Source organism: Ornithorhynchus anatinus, chromosome 1 (genome assembly GCF_004115215.2).
Source record: "Ornithorhynchus anatinus isolate Pmale09 chromosome 1, mOrnAna1.pri.v4, whole genome shotgun sequence".
Classification (NCBI taxonomy): Eukaryota; Metazoa; Chordata; class Mammalia; order Monotremata; family Ornithorhynchidae; genus Ornithorhynchus; species Ornithorhynchus anatinus.
This window is the reverse complement of record NC_041728.1, coordinates 43190110-43210128: the sequence shown is the minus strand read 5'-3', so window position 1 is coordinate 43210128 and position 20019 is coordinate 43190110. Positions and strand designations below refer to the sequence as shown.

Here is a 20019-nt window from a genome sequence, read left to right as displayed (position 1 = left end):
TTAGGAAGGAGTGAGATTCAATTAAAATATTCTGCTTAGCTGGTGAGATGATTTCCTATGATAGCCTCTTGCCAGACATTCTTTCTTCCTGTTAAACTCTCCACTAAAGGAAATGGTAGGGGGGAGGGAAAGAGTGTGTGATGCATCCTGGATATATATATATGGCCAAGACCTATAAATAGGTGTAAGTGATTTACCCAGAAACAGTTAGGTGTCTCTGGCTGAGCTGAAATCCAGGCAGTGAGCTTACGCCTAAAGATTGTCTATGGCCTATTAAAGAAAGCACCTTAGTTGCTGGAAATGCTAAAGCTTTCTGGGCTCAAGGATCCTCTCTCTTGTGAGGGGACCACTTTGTGCAAGATCCAGTCCTTAATCAGTGGTTGGGTCTGACGCTCCATATATGTCATCTATCCGGCTCTGTCTTTAAGAATCGGTACTGAGATGTGGCATAGGGATCCAGTCTTGTGACACAAGAATGTAGTGAGAAGAGATGGACTGCAAATGGTTGTAGGGTGGAGGAGAAAGGTTTCACCTGACCATGAAGGTCTGAAGTTTAGCATACCCAGCAACAGTGCCATATGTGTTGTGGAAACCTGTGGGAATTTTAAAAGATGTAGTAATAATAACTGTGGTATTTGTTAAGCACTATGTGCCAAGCACTGTACTAAGCACTGGGGTAAATACAAGACAGTTGGGTTGGACACAGTCTCTGTCCCATATAGTGGCTCAGTGGAAAGAGCGCGGGCTTAGGAGTCAGAGGTCATGGGTTCTAATCCCAACTCCGCCGTTTGTCAGCTGTGTGACTTTGGGCAAGTCACATAACTTCTTTGTGCCTCAGTTGCCTCATCTGTAAAGTGGGGATAAAGACTGTGAGCCCCATGTGGGACAACCTGATCACCTCGTATCCACCCCAGCATTTAGAACAGTGCTTTGCACATAGTAAGCACTTAACAAATGCCATCATTATTAATATTATATGGCACTCTGTCTTAATATTCATTTTACGGATGAGGAAACTGAGGCACAGAGAAGTGCAGTGACTTGCCCAAGGTCACAGCAGACAAATGGCAGAGCCAGGATTAGAATCCAGCCCCCCCGTGTTCTTTCCACTAGGCCATGCTATAGGTGTTTATCTTGTGGCATCAAATGACTGCCACCTGGGAGGCAGCCAGGCAGCCTTATAGGTTGCCTCTTTACTTGAGGAAGGGGCTGACCTCTTCCTGACCTCGAGATGCCTCCCCATATTTGACTCTTTTAACCACAGAGAAGCAGAGAGGATGACAGAAAAAAACCAAGAGGCTTCTGTAGGATGTGTCAAAGTCCTGGAAAGAAAGTTAGTTACTTAATTTCAAAGTCCCTCAGTAGTTCAGGGGTCCTGTGGTGTCCCCCACACAAACCAAAGCAATGTGTCTATATTGGGTGGACCCCCGTAAAAAAGAGGGAACCTTGGAGGGCAGCCTGTTCCTATAACAGGCAAAATCTAACCGGCCACCATATCCTGGGTTGACTGGCAAAAGCAGAAGTGGGAATTTAATTTAAACATGAAGCAGCCTGTATTTGGTAGAATGCTTCTTTGGCTCAGGGTCATCCGTGAATGTACTCATGAAGGCTGACCTCGCCCTTTCTTGCACCCCCTAGGTATTTGTCAGACTGGGCCATGCGGTGTTGAGGGGATGAGATAGCAGTCAGTGTTATTTATTTAGTGCTTACCTGTGCAGAGCACTGGACTACGCACTTGGAAGAGCACAGTACAATAGAGCGGGTTAGACACTATCGCTGTTCACAAAGGGCTTTTATAGTTGAGTTGGGGGGAGACAGGCACATCCCTGTCTCACAAGCCCATAACCTTGGCATTATCCTTGACTCATCTCTCTTGTTCAACCCACATATTCAATCTGTTACGATCCTGTCCCTTACTTTCACAACACCTTTGAAATCCACCCTTTCCTCTCTATCCAAACTGCTAGCACACTGAACCAGGCACTTTTCATTTTCCACCCAGACTACTGCATCAGACTTCTTTCAGACCTCTCTGCATCCTGTCTCTCCTCTTTCCAGTCCATTCTTCACTCAGCTGCCCAGCTGAGTTCACACCTCCCCGCTCCTCAAGAACCTCCAGTAGCTGCCCATATACCTCCACATCAAACTCCTTAGGGTTGGCTTTAAGGTATTCGATTAGGTCTCTCCCTCCTACGTTACTTTGGGATCTCCTACTACAACCCATCCCACACACCCTGTTCTTCTAACACCAGCCTATATCCTGTATCTCAGTCTCATCTATCCCAAAGCTGACCCTTGGCCCAAGTCCTTTCTCGGGACTGGAACTCCCTCCCACTTTGTATCAGACAGTTCACCATTCTGCCCACCTTCAATACCCTCCTAAAATTGCAACTCCAAGAGGACTCACCAAACTAAATCAATCAGTCAAATTAATTGAGCACTTTCTGTGTGCAGAGCAAAGCATTAAGCACTTGAGTACAATATAACATAGTTGGTAGACATATTCCCTGCCCACAACAAACTTTCTGTCTAGAGTGGGAAACACATTAATATAAATAAATAACACATATACATAAGTACTGTGGGATGGAGGGAGGGGTGGATAAAGGGAGCAAATCCAAGTACCAGGGCGATGCAGAAGTGAGTGGGAGAAGAGGAAATGAGGGCCTAAGTAGGGAAGGCTTCTTAGAATGATGTACCTTCAATAAGGCTTTGAAGTGGGAGAAAATGATCATTTGTCAATAATTAAGTTAACTAAGCCCTTCATTTCTCTTATCCATCCTCCTCTTTGCATTAGCTATGTGCCCCTTAAGCACTGTGGGGCTGAAATGAGAATCAAAGTGTTGATGAAAATATTCCTATATTCTATTTCCTAAATCCATGAACTATTTTAATGTCCATCTATCTCCCCAGCACCAGCTAACTGAGCTCCTTGTGGGGAGGGATCACATCTACCAACCCTGCTGTACTGTGCTTAGTCCAGTGCCCTGCACCCAGTAAGCACTCAGTCAATTCCACTGATTGATTGGGAAGACAGTGCACAATTTGGGAGCAATATGATATTGAGGCCAGCTTGCTAACAGTAATAATAGTGGTATTTGTTAAGTGCTTACTATGTGCCAAGCACTGTTCTAAGCAATTGGGGAGATACATTACTAAAGTCTGCCCTTTTCTCTCCATCCAAACTGCTACTGTATTAATAAAATTCCTTATCCTATTCCACTTATCCTGTTATCCACTTATTATTCCACTTATCCTATTACTGTATCAGCCTCCTTGCTGACTTCCTAGCCTCTGGTCTCTCCCCATTCCAGTCCATACTTCATTCATTCTGCTGCCCAGATCATTTTTCTACAAAAACATTCAGAACATGTTTCCCCACTCCTCAAGAAACTCCAGTCATTGCCCATCCACCTCCACATCAAACAAACTCCTCACTATTAGCTTTGAAGGACTCAATCACCTTGCCTACTCCTACCTCACCTTGCTACTCTCCTACTATAACTCAGCCTGTACACTTCACTCCTCTAATGTTTACCAACTCACTGTACCTCTATCTCCTCTATCTCACTGCTGATGCCTCGCCTATATCCCCCACCTCGGTCCTGGAATGCCCTTCCTCCTCATGTCTGTCAGATGATTACTCTCCCCTGCTTCAAAGCCTTATTGAAGACATATCTCCTCCAAGAGGCCTTCTCTAACTAAATCCCACCTTTCCTCTTCTCTCACTCCCTTCTGCGTTGCCTTGACTTGCTCCCTTTATTCATCCCCCCTTGTAGCCCCACAGCACTTATGTACATATCTGTAATTTATTCATCTATAATCAATGTCTTTCTCCCCCTACCCTCGAGACTGTAAGCTTCTTGTGGGCTTCGAACAGTGCTCTGCACAGAGTAAGTGCTCAATATACTTGATTGAATGAATGAAAGGTCCCACAGGGGGCAGAGGGGGAACAGGCATTGAATCCCCATTTTGCAGATGAGGAAACTGAGGCACAGAAAATTTAAGTAACTTGCCCTAGGTCACACAGCAGGTAAGTGGCTGAGCCAGGATAAGAATCCATGTACTCTGATTCCCTGGCCCAGGCTTGTTCCAGTAGACCACACTGCTTCAGCCTGGTAGCTGAGGGAGGCCTAGGAGAAGCCTGGGAGGAGAGCATGTTGTTCTAATTAGGTTTCCAAAGGGGAATTAGACTATGACGGGGACTGTGTCCAACCTGATTTGCTTAATAATAATTTCATTATTTGTTAAGCACTTACTAAGTGCCAAGCTTTATTCTAAGCATTAAGATAAATACAAGGTAATCAGATTAAACACAGTCCCTGTCCCACATCCTCAATCCCCATTTTACAGATGAGGTAACTGAGGCACAGAGAAGTTAAGTGACCTGACCAAAGTCACAGCAGACAAGTGGCAGAGCTGGGATTAGAACCCAGGTCCTCTGATACCCAGGCCCATCCTCCCTCCACTAAGCCTTGCTTTGGTCGCTCCTCAGACTCTTTCACTGCCTCTCACCTCTTGACGCTGGGGGTGCCTCAAGGCTCAATTCTGAGTCCCCTTCTGTTTTCCATATAACTCAGTTTCTCAGACAACACATTCACTCCCATGGTTTCAACTACCATCTCCACGTGGCTGACTTCCAAGCAGCGTGGCTTTGTGGAAAGATCATGGGCTTGGTAGTCAGAGGTCATGGGTTTGAATCTCAGCTCTGCCACTTGTCTGCTGTGTGACTTTGGGCAAGTCACTTCACTTCTCTGTGCTTCAGTTACCTCATCTGTAAAATGGGGATTAAGATTGTGAGCCCATATGGGACAACCTGATAACCTTGTATCTACCCCAGAGCTTAGAATAGTGCTTGACACATAGTAAGCACTTATCAAATACCATTATCCCCACTTCAGTCTATACTTCACTCTGCTGCCTGGATTATCTTTCTACAAAAGTGCTCTGGGCATGTCATCCCCCTCCTCAAAAATCTCCAGTGGTGGCCTATCATCTTTCCTATGAAGCAAAAATTCCTCACTATTGGCTTCAAAGCTCTCCATCACCTTGCCCCCTCCTACCTCACTGCCCTTCTCTCCTTCTAAAGCCCGGCCTGCACACTCCGCTCCTCTGCTGCTAACCTCCTCACTGTGCCTCCTTCTCTCCTGTCCCGCCATCGACCCCTGGCCTACATCCTACCTCTGGCCTGGAATGCCCTCCCTCCTCACATCTGCCAAATTAGCTCACTCCCCTGCTTCAAGATCCTATTGAAAGCTCATCTCCTCCAGGAGGCCTTCCCAGACTGAGCCCCCCCCTTCCTCTGCTCACCTCCCCATTGCCCCTACTCTCTCCCTCTGCTCTACCCCCTTCCCTGCCCCACAGAACTTGTGTATATATACATATTTATTATTCTACTTACTTTATTAATGATGTGTATATATCTATAATTCTATTTATTTTGATGCTATTGATGCCTGTCTATTTGTTTTGTTTTGTTGTCTCTCTTCCCCCTTCTAGACTGTGAGCCCATTGTTGGGTAGGGATTGCCTCTTTCTGTTGCCAAACTGTACTTTCCAAGTGCTTAGTACAGTGCTCTACACACAGTAAGCGCTCAATAAATACAATTGAATGAATGAATTAGAATTAGACTGTAAGCCCATCAATGGGCAGGGACTGTCTCTATCTGTTGCCAATTTGTACATTCCAAGTGCTTAGTACAGTGTTCTGCACATAGTAAGCGCTCGATAAATACTAATGAATGAATGAAGGAAGGAATATTTTTGGCTTCAAACTCTCTCCTCCTCTGCCATCTATCATTTTATGCTGCCCCTGGAAGACATCTATATGGATGTCCTGAAGGCACTTCGAGTCCAGTATGTTCAAAACAGAAGTCCTCATTTTCCCTTTAAAATGCTGAAATAAACTTCCCCTTCGCTGTTGACACCATCACCATCCTCCTTGTCTCTTGAGCCCTTAACCTCAGTGTCATCCTTCACTTTTATCTCTCTCTCTCTCTCCATATTCAATCATCCTCCATCTGTTTATTTTTCACAACACGACTGGAAACCAGCCCCTCCTCTCCATCCAATTCACTGTGCCGATCCAAGAATCCATCTTATGTCTACAAAACAAGTTGTAGGCCTCTTTACCTCCAGTCTTAGCACCCTCTGGTCTGATATTTGCTCTGAAGCCTGGTTCATTTTAACAAAACCATCACACCCTTTGCTCCTCTAATGACAACCACCATGCTCATGTCTCACTCACAGATGTTCTTCCTCCTGCCTGGAAATCCTTCCCATTTGCAAAGCCTTAAAAGTAATCCTGGCTTTGCCACTTCTAAGCTGGATGACCTTGAACAAGTCACTTAAATTATCTGTGCCTCAGTTACTCCATCTTTAAAATAAAGATTAATTCCTTCTCCCTCCTACTTAAGACTGTGAACCCCATGTGAGACAGAGACTGTGTTGAACTTGATTATCTGGTTATCTGTGCAGCACTAGGAAATAGTAAATGCTTAACAAGTATCATTAAAAAAAAAAAAATCACACCTCATTCCCAGAGGGACTTCCTAGACTAATCTCTTATTTCCCCAACCTATTTTCCCCTCGACTGCAACTCCATCATTTCATGCCAACTATTATCACCAAATCACCTCACCCCATGCCCATTCTCTAGTAACACTTTGCTTAGTACAGTACTCTTCATTCATTCATTCATTCATTCATTCATTCATTCATTCATTCATTCTTTCATTCATTCAATTGTATTTATGGAGCTCTGTGTGCAGAGCACTGTACTAAATACTTAGGAGAGTACAACAATAGACACATTCCCTTCCCACAACAAACTTACAGTCTGCAGGGGGAGGGGGCGAAAGGGAGGGGGGAGAGACAGCTAACATAAATAAATATATTACAAATATGTACCTAAGTGCTGTGGGGCTGGGAGGTGGGTGGAGAACAAAGAGAGCACGTCAGGATGATGCAGAAGGGAGAGGGAGAAGAGGAAAGTAAACATTCAATAAATACCATTGATGCTTATCTTCACTTCCTCCAGAACCTTCTCTTGCCCACTCAGAGAAAGATGCACTGACTTCACGTAGGCTCCTAGCCCAACACTTGTTTCTCCATACCTTTCAAACTCTTCACACAGGATTTTTGAGATATGCCTCCTCACTGCTGGTCTGGGGTTCCCAGTGTCCTCTCCCTTAGGCCAGACTCTTGCAATTGAAAATCTTACATGTGCTGGGTGCACAATTAGGTGGGGGAAATCATGGAGAGGAGATAGCCTGCTGAGGAACCCCATAGACAGCACCCCAAGATGGAGAGAACCTTGCCCCCAGAACCTTACAGAGAGACTCAGTAGAGAAGAGAAGAGAGGTCTCTGGCATAGAAACCCACACCCCGAACTCTTCAGAGAAAGTCCTGCAGAAAGAATCAACACATAGAGCCTTTCAGAGACAACCCCACAGACAGAGGCCCATAGACACAGCCTCAAGAGAGAGTCCTGGAGACTAAACCCCACAGAGAGAATATCATAGAGCTTCCCCTCAGCTCCAGTCATAAACCCACATGGCAGAGCTCTTCAGAGAGAGTCCTGCAGACAGAACCGGCAGATGCCTCAGGAGAGAGCCCCATACAGAACCCCCTGGAGAGAATGCCACAGAACCCCACCAGAGTTCCAAAGTCAGAAAGCCATATGTGGAACTCTTCAGAAAGAGTCCTGCTACGGAACTCAGCAGATGGACCCTCACAGAGGCAGACCTCTGTGGACAGAATACAGCTGAGTGCCCTCCCAAGAACACCACAGTCAGAAACTCACACACAGAACTTTTCAGAGAGAGTCCCGCTGAGAGTCCTGCAGACCGAACCCAGTGGCGAGAACCTGGTAGATGAATCCTTACAGAGACATCCTCAGGAGAGACAGAATCCCACAAGGGGAACCTCGCAAACAAAAGCCCACAGAGAGAACCCAATCAACAGAGCCCCGGAGCGAGAACATCGCTGAGTGAAGCGCCACATGGAACTCTTCAGAGAGAATCCCACAGCCAGAACTAAGCTGAAAGAATTCTGCAGCCAGATCCCTATAGAAAGCGAGTGAGCCCCTCAAACAGAATCCAAATGAAGGAACCCAACTGATGGAAATCTGCAGAGAGAACCCCTCAGAGGACTATTTCTAGTCCCAGCATCATCCACTCAAACCTCAGCAGGTCACACAAGTGCTTTTTCCAACTTATCCAACTACAGACTCCTTGAGGGGAGACAATGTCAGGCGGTCTCATCTACCACCCCTGTCGGTAGCTCAAGAAGAGAGTTTGCAGAAGTGCAGCGAACTCTGGCATCTCACCAAAAGTACAGAGGGGAAGGGGAATCCTGGCTGTGAGGCTCGGAGCTCCTCCCAGGACTGAAAAGTCATCCACGGGTGGAGTCAAGCGGGCACATTCCTGGATCTGTTGGGAGACCCATAGCATATGTCAGGAGACCTGCTGTTCTGGCCCTGCCAAGCAGGCCACAGTGAAGCTGACACTATAACATAGAGACCCTTGGTGGACATGGGACCATCCTTAAGCTACATCCCTCACTGATGCCTCCGGGCACCAGAGCCAACCTGCATCCTCTCTTGCACAGGGCATTTTCAGGGTGCTCGACTCTGCTGGACTTAGGGGTGTTTCTCTGTAGGGAAGGAAGGGCCCTTTGGGAAAAGGTTCTTAGAGAGTAGCTCTCCCAGAAAATGGTGTGGCCTCTCTGGAGTCTTTGTACTCTTCCCTTGTCATTCCTGGATTGCTAAATTTGGCGTGAAATTAGAATCATGGCAAAAAAAGTCTGTGCCCCTTTGTGAAATTCCCTCAAGTGAGGTTAGCAACTGGAGGAGAGGGGGGTGGGGAGGAATTTGGATAAGAGACAGAGAACAGAATCAGAGAAGGCCACATCAGGGGACTTTGGGAAGCAATGAGGAGATTGATACAGGCAGGGAGAAAATGTTGAAAACCAAACGGATAAAGAAAAAACACAGAGAAGTGAGGTAAGGAATGATGACTGGTGGACCTGCCTCAAGGCATGAAATGGGAAAACCCATAAGGGTGAAAATGCTTTGTGCCTGACAGATACTAGATGCAAAGCTTTGATGAGGTGCAAGGTGGCACTCTCCTCACCTTGCCGCCCTGTCCTCTCTTCCCACTCTCGACGAGCGGGTCTCCGCTCTCAACTCCACCCCCTCTACTCATCTCGACTCTCTCGCCCCCCTTTCCCTCCGCCGCTCTCGCTCCACTAACCCACAGCCCTGGATCACCTCCTCCGTCCGCCTCCTACGCTCCTATGCTCGAGCTGCTGAGCGCTGCTGGCGAAAGTCCAAGCACCAAGCCGACCTCACACACTTCAAATTTATCCTTTCCTGCCTTAACTCTGCCCTCTCCTCCGCCAGGCAAAGCTTCTTCTCCTCCCTCATCGACACCCTTGCCCATCACCCCCGCCGATTGTTCCGGACCTTTAACTCTCTCCTTAGGCCCCCTGTTCCTCCCCCTCCCCCATCTCTCACCCCCAATGATCTGGCCACCTATTTCCTCACGAAAATCAACACGATCAGGTCTGAGCTCCCCAAAGTCACACCTCCGCCTCTCCCCTCCCCCCCACCAACCCCCTCCCCTACTTTCCCATCCTTCCCTGCAGTATCCTCAGAGGAGATCTCCTCCCTCCTCGCAAGTGCCACCCCCTCCACCTGCGCCTCGGACCCCATTCCCTCTCACCTTCTTAAAACCATCGCCCCTGCACTCCTCCCTTCCTTAACTTCTATTTTTAACCACTCACTCTCCAAGGGCTCCTTCCCCTCTGCCTTCAAACATGCCCACGTCTCCCCCATCCTAAAAAAACCCACTCTTGACCCCACTTCCCCCTCCAGTTATCATCCTATCTCCCTACTACCCTTCCTTTCCAAAATCCTGGAACGAGCTTATTGAGAGCACATCTCTTCCATGAAGCCTTCCCTGAATAAGCCTCCCATTTCCTCCTTTCCCACTTCCCTCTGCAGGCTCCCTGACTTCTTCCCTTTGTTCATTCCCTCTCCCAGCCACACAGCATTTATGTACATATCTGTAATTTCTTTTCTATGTTACTGTCTCTCTCCTCCTGCTCTAGACCATAAGCTCATTGTGGGTTGAGAATATGTCTGTTTATTGTTGTATTCTCCCCAGTGCTTAGTACAGTGATCTGCACACAGTAAGCACTCAATAAATACAATTGAATGAATGAATGAGCTTACAGTCCAGCCTAACAGGGCACCTTTTATGTCTATTTGGAACTTTTCTCCTGCTCAGCAGAAGTAGGCAACTTCAGCAGCATCAAGTATGCCAAAGGGTAAAATCTTCATATGGTGTCTTTGAGCTCATGCATCCTGTAGCTCAATGTCAGTGGACACAGTGGGGTAGAAGCTCAGGCTTCATTTTGACCCTACTTGACCCCACTTGACCCCACTTCCCCCTCCAGTTATCGTCCTATCTTCCTACTACCCTTCCTTTCCAAAATCCTAAAACGGGTCATCTACAATCGATGCCTAGAATTCCTTAACTCCCATTCTCTCCTAGACCCCCTCCAATCTGGCTTCTGTCCCCTCCACTCTACCGAGACTGCTCTCTCTAAGGTCACCCATGACCTCCTTCTTGCCAAATCCAATGGCTCCTACTCCATTCTGATCCTCCTTGACCTCTCTGCTGCCTTTGACACTGTCGACCATCCCCTCCTCCTCCATACCTTATCTCACCTTGGCTTCACGGACTCTGTCCTCTCCTGGTTCTCCTCTTACCTCTCTGGCCGATCATTCTCGGTCTCCTTCGCTGGAGCCTCCTCCCCCTCCCATCCTTTAACTGTTGGAGTTCCTCAAGGGTCAGTTCTTGGCCCTCTTCTGTTCTCCATTTACACTCACTCCCTCGGTGAACTCATCCGCTCTCACGGCTTTGACTACCATCTCTACGCAGATGACACACAGATCTACATCTCCGCCCCTGTCCTCTCCCCCTCCCTTCAGGCTCGCATCTCCTCCTGCCTCCGGGACGTCTCCACCTGGATGTCGGCCCGCCACCTAAAACTCAACATGAGCAAGACTGAGCTCCTCATCTTCCCTCCCAAACCCGGTCCTCTCCCAGACTTCTCTATTACCGTGGATGGCACGACCATCCTTCCCGTCCCGCAGGCCCGCAATCTCGGTGTCATCCTTGACTCGTCCCTCTCGTTCACCCCACACATCCTATCCGTTACCAAGACCTGCCGGTTTCACCTCTACAATATCGCCAAGATCCGCCCTTTCCTCTCCACCCAAACGGCTACCTTACTATTACGGGCTCTCGTTATATCCCGGCTAGACTACTGTGTCAGCCTTCTCTCTGACCTCCCTTCCTCCTCTCTCGCCCCGCTCCGGTCTATTCTTCACTCCGCTGCCCGGCTCATCTTCCTGCAGAAACGATCTGGGCATGTCACTCCCCTTCTTAAACAACTCCAGTGGTTGCCTATCGACCTCCGCTCCAAACAAAAACTCCTCACTCTAGGCTTCAAGGCTCTCCATCACCTTGCCCCTTCCTACCTCTCCTCCCTTCTCTCTTTCTACCGCCCACCCCGCACGCTCCGCTCCTCTGCTGCCCACCTCCTCACCGTCCCTCGGTCTCGCCTATCCCGCCGTCGACCCCTGGGTCACGTCCTCCCGCGGTCCTGGAACGCCCTCCCTCCTCACCTCCGCCAAACCGATTCTCTTTCCCTCTTCAAAACCCTACTTAAAAATCACCTCCTCCAAGAGGCGTTCCCAGACTGAGCTCCTCGTCCCCCTCTACTCCCTCTGCCATCCCCCCTTTACCTCTCTGCAGCTAAAGCCTCATTTTCCCCTTTTCCCTCTGCTCCTCCACCTCTCCCTTCCCATCCCCACAGCACTGTACTTGTCCGCTCAACTGTATATATTTTCGTTACCCTATTTATTTTGTTAATGAATTGTACATCGCCTTGATTCTATTTAGTTGCCATTGTTTTTACGAGATGTTCTTCCCCTTGACGCTGTTTAGTGCCACTGTTCTTGTCTGTCCGTCTCCCCCGATTAGACTGTAAGCCCGTCAAACGGCAGGGACCGTCTCTATCTGTTGCCGACTTGTTCATCCCAAGCGCTTAGTACAGTGCTCTGCACATAGTAAGCGCTCAATAAATACTATTGAATGAATGAATGAATGAAAGTGGCACTCTACCAGCCCGTGCCTAGGGTCATGAAGGCCACAGTCAGTCAGCCACAGCCCCATGCCACATGCCACAGAATGACCTCTGGCAGACCCACAATTTGAAGACATGGCACAGGTTGCGCACCTGCAATAAAATGATTTCTGTGCCATCTATAGTTGGGAGTGTAGGAGGAATGTTCTTTAGGCCTCCTCCCCAGCCTGATTTTGTCTTTAAAAATTTAAGCATTTATATGGAAAGGGAAATAAGGAGATGTGTCCTGTGTAGATATGAGAATAAGAAAAAAAGAGTTGAGGGGATGGGAATCCATTCTTTTGCACACAACATTTGTACATTTTTTCTCATCTATAGGAGGACCATTTGGGGAAAGGTGAGCTGGTTAGGAAGATGGCCAGAAAAAATTTTGTTGTCTTAGTTCAATTTGTATAGCTTGACATCTCCCAGAATATGGTTGTGATTTTTACAGGAGATTCAACATAAAATTTTAAACTAAAGAACACAGCCATACAATGCCACAATGACCAAATTACAACACATGAGAATACAAATCAAATCCATGCAGCACTAGATGAGGGGATGGAAAATGGCCTTTAAATATATACACCGTATATATATTCATCTATACAAGTGGGGCAGGGTGTGTATATATTTATAGATATGGATAAGTAACATTTTCTTCCCTCCCCCTCCCCTGTAGACTCAGGAGATTCAACCACTCATGGCAAAACAAGGAGGAGGCAAGACACTGGGAAGGATGGGCATGCTCAATTTCTCCTGGTAGGAATGATATCCCTTGTCAGCCACACCACATTTGGGGCTGGAGGGTGTGAATTTCTGGGCTGACGTGTGATGGGATGGAAGACGGGCTGTTGGGGCACTCTGGCTCCCGCCACTCTAATGCTCTAGAAGTTTTTTGTTTTTCCAAAGGTACCTGGGGTGGGTGTGCCTATATGATATAAATTTATGTATCATGCACGCACACTAAACAAAATATGCACCCACTAGCCATAGTTAAAACTATCCTGGGTGACTCTGGATTTAGGGAAACATGAAAAAAAAGTACAAATAAAGGAACCAGAGAAAACTGAAAACAATGTCTCCTTAAAACCCACATTTGCCTTCCCTCCCCCATCCGCCACCAAAAAAGTCCAAACCATAACCTTCACCCCACCGTTACGGTAACTTAATGGACCTATCTCATCTGAGCATTTGTAAATGGGAAGTTCCCACGAGTAAATCTCTCCTACCCACTGGGTCTGTTTCCCCTTTCTAACCAGAAACCTAACAGCATGGACTTTTTAGCATTGTGGGTAAGGTTCAGTGTGGGGCCTGACATCTGGGTGAGTTGCATTTTGGGAGATTGAGTAACGGTCATCCTTTTTGGCCTCTCCCAGAGATTTGTTGGGCAGAGCTCATACTGGCTCATGCTGTCTGCTGAGACGTCAAATGTCAGCACTACCCTCACTTACCTAATCTGCTCACACCCGCTACCTGTAACCAAAAATTCTAGGCTGAACATCAGGAGACATAGTGAATTCGCATCTAGGAGGTGCATTCTCATGAATGACATGGTTTGGCATGTTTACAATGACAGAATCAACATGGAAACACGTCCATGTTCTCCACTGGCAGAGCCCCTGGGGTGAGCTACACTTCTCCTTTTCCAGATGACTGTGGGGAGCTGGACTTCTCTCTACGTGACACTAACCCATAGTACTTATGTAAATATTCTTACACTTCACTATTTCTCCTATCTCGAATCTAGGATGCCTGTCTCTTCCTGTAGACTATAAGTTCCTTGTGAGCAAGGATCACGTCTACCAACTCTGTTGTATTGTACTCCCCCAAGCACATAGTAACACTGTTCCCCACACAGTAAGCACTCAACAAGTATCGTTGACTGATCCACATGCTTGTTTACTCTTTTTTACTTTGCTGTGACACTGTCCTTCTAATTTTTCTTTCCACAAGGATGGCAACTCCCTCCAGAAGGATTCCATGGCAATGCCAGTCAAGAACTGAAGCTTCCACCCAGACAAAAGGTGGCAGCCATTGGTGTGGACCTGCCACACACAACAAGGACTCTTTACCCCCAGGCAGCTACTCCACCACACTTGGATCGTCTGATCATGCTCAACCACATCTGACAAGAAAACACTTCCCGTCTATGAGTGCCAATGGGAGCAACGGAACAATGGGCTCTAAACGGGATGCTGGGATGGATGAACTCTAAATTCCCGACCTGAAACTGGCATCCCATGCAATCTTCAGCCCCAAGGATTTGGAAGAGCCACAGATGAGTCTTGAGAGGTTTGTAAAGAGAGAACAATCCGGGGACCGGGGCCTCGACCCTTAGGTAAGCCCAGCTGCCTGCCAGGGTCAGTTGGATGGGCACATTTCACTACCTTTCTGCTTGCTGCCCTCTGTGGGGATCATGGGTCCTCTCTGCAGTGCCCTGTGATCACCTGCTGGGATGGAGTGGGCGTCCATATCTGGCCATTTCTCCCCAGGATGGTCCTAGCCAAACAGAGACATTCAGGGAACTTCCCGCACACAAAATCAAACGGACTGGTTCCATCCAGATGAAAACCAAGGGGAAGTGGGCTGGTGTGAGGGACAAGGAAATATGGCCACACATATTTAGCTCATTTTATTGTCAGTCAGGAAGGTAAGATTCTCTGGGCAACTCCGCCAAAACCACTATCATGACTTGATTAAAAAAAAAAAATTGAAACACCAAAAAAAAAGGCCCCCCTATGACCTGACATATGCGTAACTCCCATGAAAATTGCATCCTGACCCAGCTCTGATTATTTTTCCATGCACACAGAAATTCAATGATATGTGTTCTCTGCTGTGTAAACTCCAGACTCGCAGGGAGTCTCGAGCAGAAGACTACCAGGAAGACCCCGAGCGAGGGATGAGGGATCGTGGCCGCCAGCCAGACGTTGCGTGGGATGGGGCTCATCAGACACAGTTGGGAGAGTAGAATGTATCTGCCTCTGTCTGAGGGGCCCAGTCACACTCCCTGTGGCTGCGGCCCATCTGACATCAGCCTGATACATTTTGAAGCATCGCTGACGATAGCATGGCGTGACCCACCTCCCTGCTCGGCATTTTCCAAGCTTTGGAGCTCCATGTGATCTCGGTGCAGCCAGAGAACCAGATTGGGAGGAATCTAGTGCAGGGTCAACGGCAGGCCCGATCCCATGGACAGATAGACGAGCTGCCGGGAGATGGAACACCACCGGCCACCGTCTTCTGCCTCGTTTCAAGTTTCTCTCCCCTTTCCCTCAATTCGATCACAAACTCTTTTGTGCCTCCTCCACCCTCCCACCCCTGACTGTGTCTGGGGGACCGGCGCCGCCCTGGATCCAAATGGCCTGACAGAGGATAGGCGGACCCCGCGGGGAGTGACCAGCCTCCTCCACTTCCTCCGTTTGGCATGTGGGGTTCTGTTTGGCCTCTCCATGGGATCAGATGCTTTACCATATCAACTTGTAGATACATATATGTCTATTTATACATATCTGTGCACATACAGAACGCACACAGATATACACATATACTTATATACATATATCTATCTACACACACATACACATACATACACACACACATATACATTAGAAAGAAGTATGGATTGTTTTTTGCAAAGGAAAAAGGGTAAAGCAAGCAAAACAAGACTAACCCGACCTACCTGTACTTGGTTCACATTCGACAAAGTCTTCGTCATCGCTGGAGCATTCCGCCGACGAGACAAGGTCATCCGACGTCGGCTGCACGGGATCGGCGGAAGAAGAAAGAAAATTCAGATGAGACTATTAAATGAGCGAATGCAAACAATGGCACCCACTGGAACTGACTGCCCTGCGGGTCCCGGCTGGTTCTCCCACTTCCTCAGACCCTACCAAGCAGATCTGCTAGCCGTGCTCATGGAAGTCTCTGGGGCAAACCATCACCGCTAATGAAAATCAATTCTAGAACAAGTCCTGTTGACAGCGGGGGGCCTCACACCTATGCTTAAATAGCCTAACACAAGTATTGGCCTGGGATATTTGATGCTAAGCCAACTGAGAGGACTTGGTACCAACTGGCAGCACCCTGGAAGTCCGAGAGGCTCCAGATAGGAGGCAACACTAATCCTGAGCAGGGAGAGGAACCAGAAAAGGTGTCCCTAAAATTGGCCCACCTTCCCATCAACCAAATGCAAACAGGAAAAAGACCAGGACTGAGAAAATGAATATTGTGTCATGGAACATTTAGATGTTACTTGATGATAATAATCATCACCCTCTAATAATAATAATAATTTTGGTATGTGATACAAGGTAATCAGGTTGTCCCATGTGGGGCTCACAGTCTTAATCCCCAGTTTACAGATGAGGTAACTGAGGAACAGAGAAGTTAAGTGACTTGCCCAAGGTCACATAGCAGACAAGTGGCAGAATCGGGATTAGAACCCACATCATCTGACTCCCAAGTCCCTGGTCTTGACACTAGGCCATGCTGCTGCTCTGATAGTATGTCGACTGGTCAGATAACAAATCAATATCACAGCACTAAGCGAGACCTGACTGACTGGTGAAGGATGGTTCACAGAGGTGGGTGCCAGGTACCCCTTCTCTTGGAAGGGTCTTTCCCTCTTCAGCATAATGCTCATCGAGGGTTGGATACACTAAGATCGGGCCTCTAAGATCTGCCAAGAGGCACAAGTGACTATTCAAGGGCACTTTGCCTATCCCCAAAAAAGAAAGCATTCTGCTCCCGTTGTAAGAGCTAATGCCCCTGTGATGACAAACCACTTTGAAAACCTAGAACACTGCTATAAATATCCAGATAAATGCACTGCATGGGTATAAATAAATTGATTTTAATAGGCTATTTCAATGCCTAGTTGAGAATAAGGCCCACAGTAGAGGGTCTCATGGGATTGGCAGACTCAACAGCAGTGGTATTCCTTTGTTGAGCAAATGGGCCAAACACTACCCCATGATTCAGATACCACCTTGCACCTGCCAAACATAAGAAAAAGCACCCAGAAGCATCCCCAGTCAAAATGGTGGCATCTTAGCGATCACAGCACAGTGTAGCAGATGGACCTTAAACATGCTGGGATCACGGCTGCCATGAGGCGAGCAGAATGTCAGGCAGCCCATCCTGCCCTCTGTTCCAAACTCATGTGGTCCTTCAAACCAGTGCACCAAAAATCTGCTGCCAAACCACCCAAGCGCCTAAATTTACTGCGCTCTTGGAAAATGAGGACACCCGTGACCAACTTCACAGCACTGTTATGGCCACCCTGACAAAGAAGGAAAAATCAAACATCAACAAACATGGTGCACGGGCAGCTCTCCGTGATGCTGTATTACAGGCAGCTGCCTATACACCGGGCCCAACCAAGAGAAGGCACTGACACTGATTCCCTGCAAATGCCTTGGAAATAAAAGGCCTGCTTGCTCACAGAGGGTGGAAGTGTGGGCCGCAAACCCAAATTAAGGCGGTGAGATGTCAAACCTGAAGGGATCCAGGGCCATGCAGCCTGCCACAAAATCCAAAACTTCTATTCTTCCCTAAAGATGCTGCCTAGCCCTGTGCAGGCCACCACATTGCTTCTCAGGAATGGAGACATCTTTGGTGTCGTAACAGACAAGGAGGAAATCTTAATAAAACAGCAAGATAATTTCAATATCCTTTTTGAAACACCTCTTCCTTTTTTAATGGTATTTAAGCACTTACTCTGTGCTAGGCATTGTGCTAAGTGCAGAGGTAGTTACAAGCTAATCAGGTTGCCCTCAGTCCATGTCCCACATGGGGCTCACAGTCCTAATCTCTATTTTACAGATGAGGTAACTGAGGCACAGAGAAGCAAAGTGACTTGCCCAATGTCACACAGAAGACATTTGGCAGAGTTGGGATTAGAACCTGGGTCCTTCTGACTCCCAGGCCTATGCTCTAACCTCTAGGCCATGCTGCTTCCTCTATAGAAGATGAGACTGCAAAACTCCCCGATATGTGAAGATGTTGGACTCATACTGCCTGACAGAGAAGTTGCTGCAGCAGTAGGAGACATGAATAATGGAAACTCCTGGGTTCATTGGCATAACTGCTGAGATCTTCATGACATCAAACATGGATGGGGCATCTGCTTACTCTTCCTCACAAGCTCTTCCTCATTATATGGACCATTGAGAAAATGCCCCCAAAATCTCAAAGATGCCAATATTGCCACCATTTTCAAGAAGAAAGGCAAAAGATCTGATTGTGGCTGTCATTGGGGCGTCTCCCCTTTCTCCATCTCCAGCGGGATCTTAGTTGAGATCTCCTGAGTTGGCTGCTGAAGAGAAACAGCCGATTGGAAGTTTCTGGAATCACAATGCAGCTTCAGATCACAGCGTGGCATGACAGGCACGGTCTTTGCTGCTGATCTTTTCAGGAGAAGTTCAGGGAACAGTACCAGGACCTCTGTGCATAGCTGTGGATATGACCATTTGATATGACCATTTGTAGAGAAAAGCATGGCCTAGTGGATAGGGCAAGGCCCTGGGAATCAGAAGGACCTGGATTCTAGTCCCGGCTCCACCATTTTTCTGTTGTGTGACCTTGGGCTCCTGTGTACCTCATTTGGAAAATAGGGATAGATGGGAGCTCCATGTCCCAAAGTTGGACTGTGTCCAACCTGTTTAGCTTGTATGTACCTCAAGGTTTAGTACAGTGCCTTGCACACAGTAAGTTTTTAAACACCATAAAAAAAAAGGGAACAGATCCAGAACTTGTGTGCAGTTTTCATAGCATTTGATAAGAAAAGCATTATGGTCTGCTGGATAGAGCATGGGCCTATGCTCTATCCTGGGAATCAGAAGGACCTGGGTTCTAATCCTGGCTATGCCAATTGTCTGCTGTGTGACTCTGGATAAGTCACTTAACTTCTCTGGGCCTCAGTCTTCTGTGATATGTTCCAAATGAAGCGGACACATCCAAGAACTGTGGTGGAAGCTTGCCAAGCTGGGCCCTTCATCTCTCTTAGCTTAAAAATACCTCTCTCAGCTTCTGACAGTAGCTAATGGGATGCCATCCCACTTCACTGGGAAGCAGTGTGGTCTAGTGGGAAGAGCACATATTTGGGAGTCTGAGGACCTGAATTCTAACTCCAGCTCCACCACTTGTCTACTTTGTGACCTTGGGCAAGTGACTTCACTTCTCTGTACCTCAGTTCCCTTACTGTACAAAGGGGATTCAATACTTGCTCTCCCTTCTAAGGGAGTCATGGGGATCACTTGGAACTGTGAGACCCACGTGGGACCTGATTATCTAGTATCTATCCCAATGTTTAGTATAGTGCTTGGAACATGGTAAGTACTTAAAAAATACCACAATTATCAATATTTTTCTTTTTCTTATTTTCACTCTGCACAGTAACTGGGTCCTCAATTAAAAATCATCACTCATGCAGCCCGTCTTAAAAATATGTGTTTCACATTTTAAACTCACATGCTGAAATTGCTTAACTTCAGTCTGGAGCCATAAAAACCAAAGATAGGTATTACAATAACTTTCGATGAAATATCTCTCCGGCAGGAAACCCCTCTCCTCTCCTGAAAGATTTTTTTATGGCGTTTATATCACTTCTTCTTCTGGCGTTAATTGAAATCACCTCGGAGTGAAATGGGAACTGGAGAGAGCCCCAGACCCTGTCCGCCTGGGTGAATTTATAGACCGATTTACCTCGCGGGCCTCTCGGCCCCACATATCCGATGGCCTGTTTTCCTCCACTGACTTAGCATAGTGGTAATCAACTGCTTCTAATTATTTACCCCAACGCATTCTCCATCTC

The 20019-nt window shown here is 47.4% G+C and overlaps 1 protein-coding gene across 1 annotated transcript in view; it reads right to left on the bottom strand.

Annotated features, from left to right (window-relative positions):
- NRXN3 (neurexin 3) overlaps window positions 1–20019 on the bottom strand; it is a 1784727-nt gene that overhangs the window by 14255 nt on the left and 1750453 nt on the right. The window contains 1 exon segment of the mRNA XM_029059196.2: window positions 15886–15964. Coding sequence (XP_028915029.1) covers window positions 15886–15964 — 79 coding nt within the window.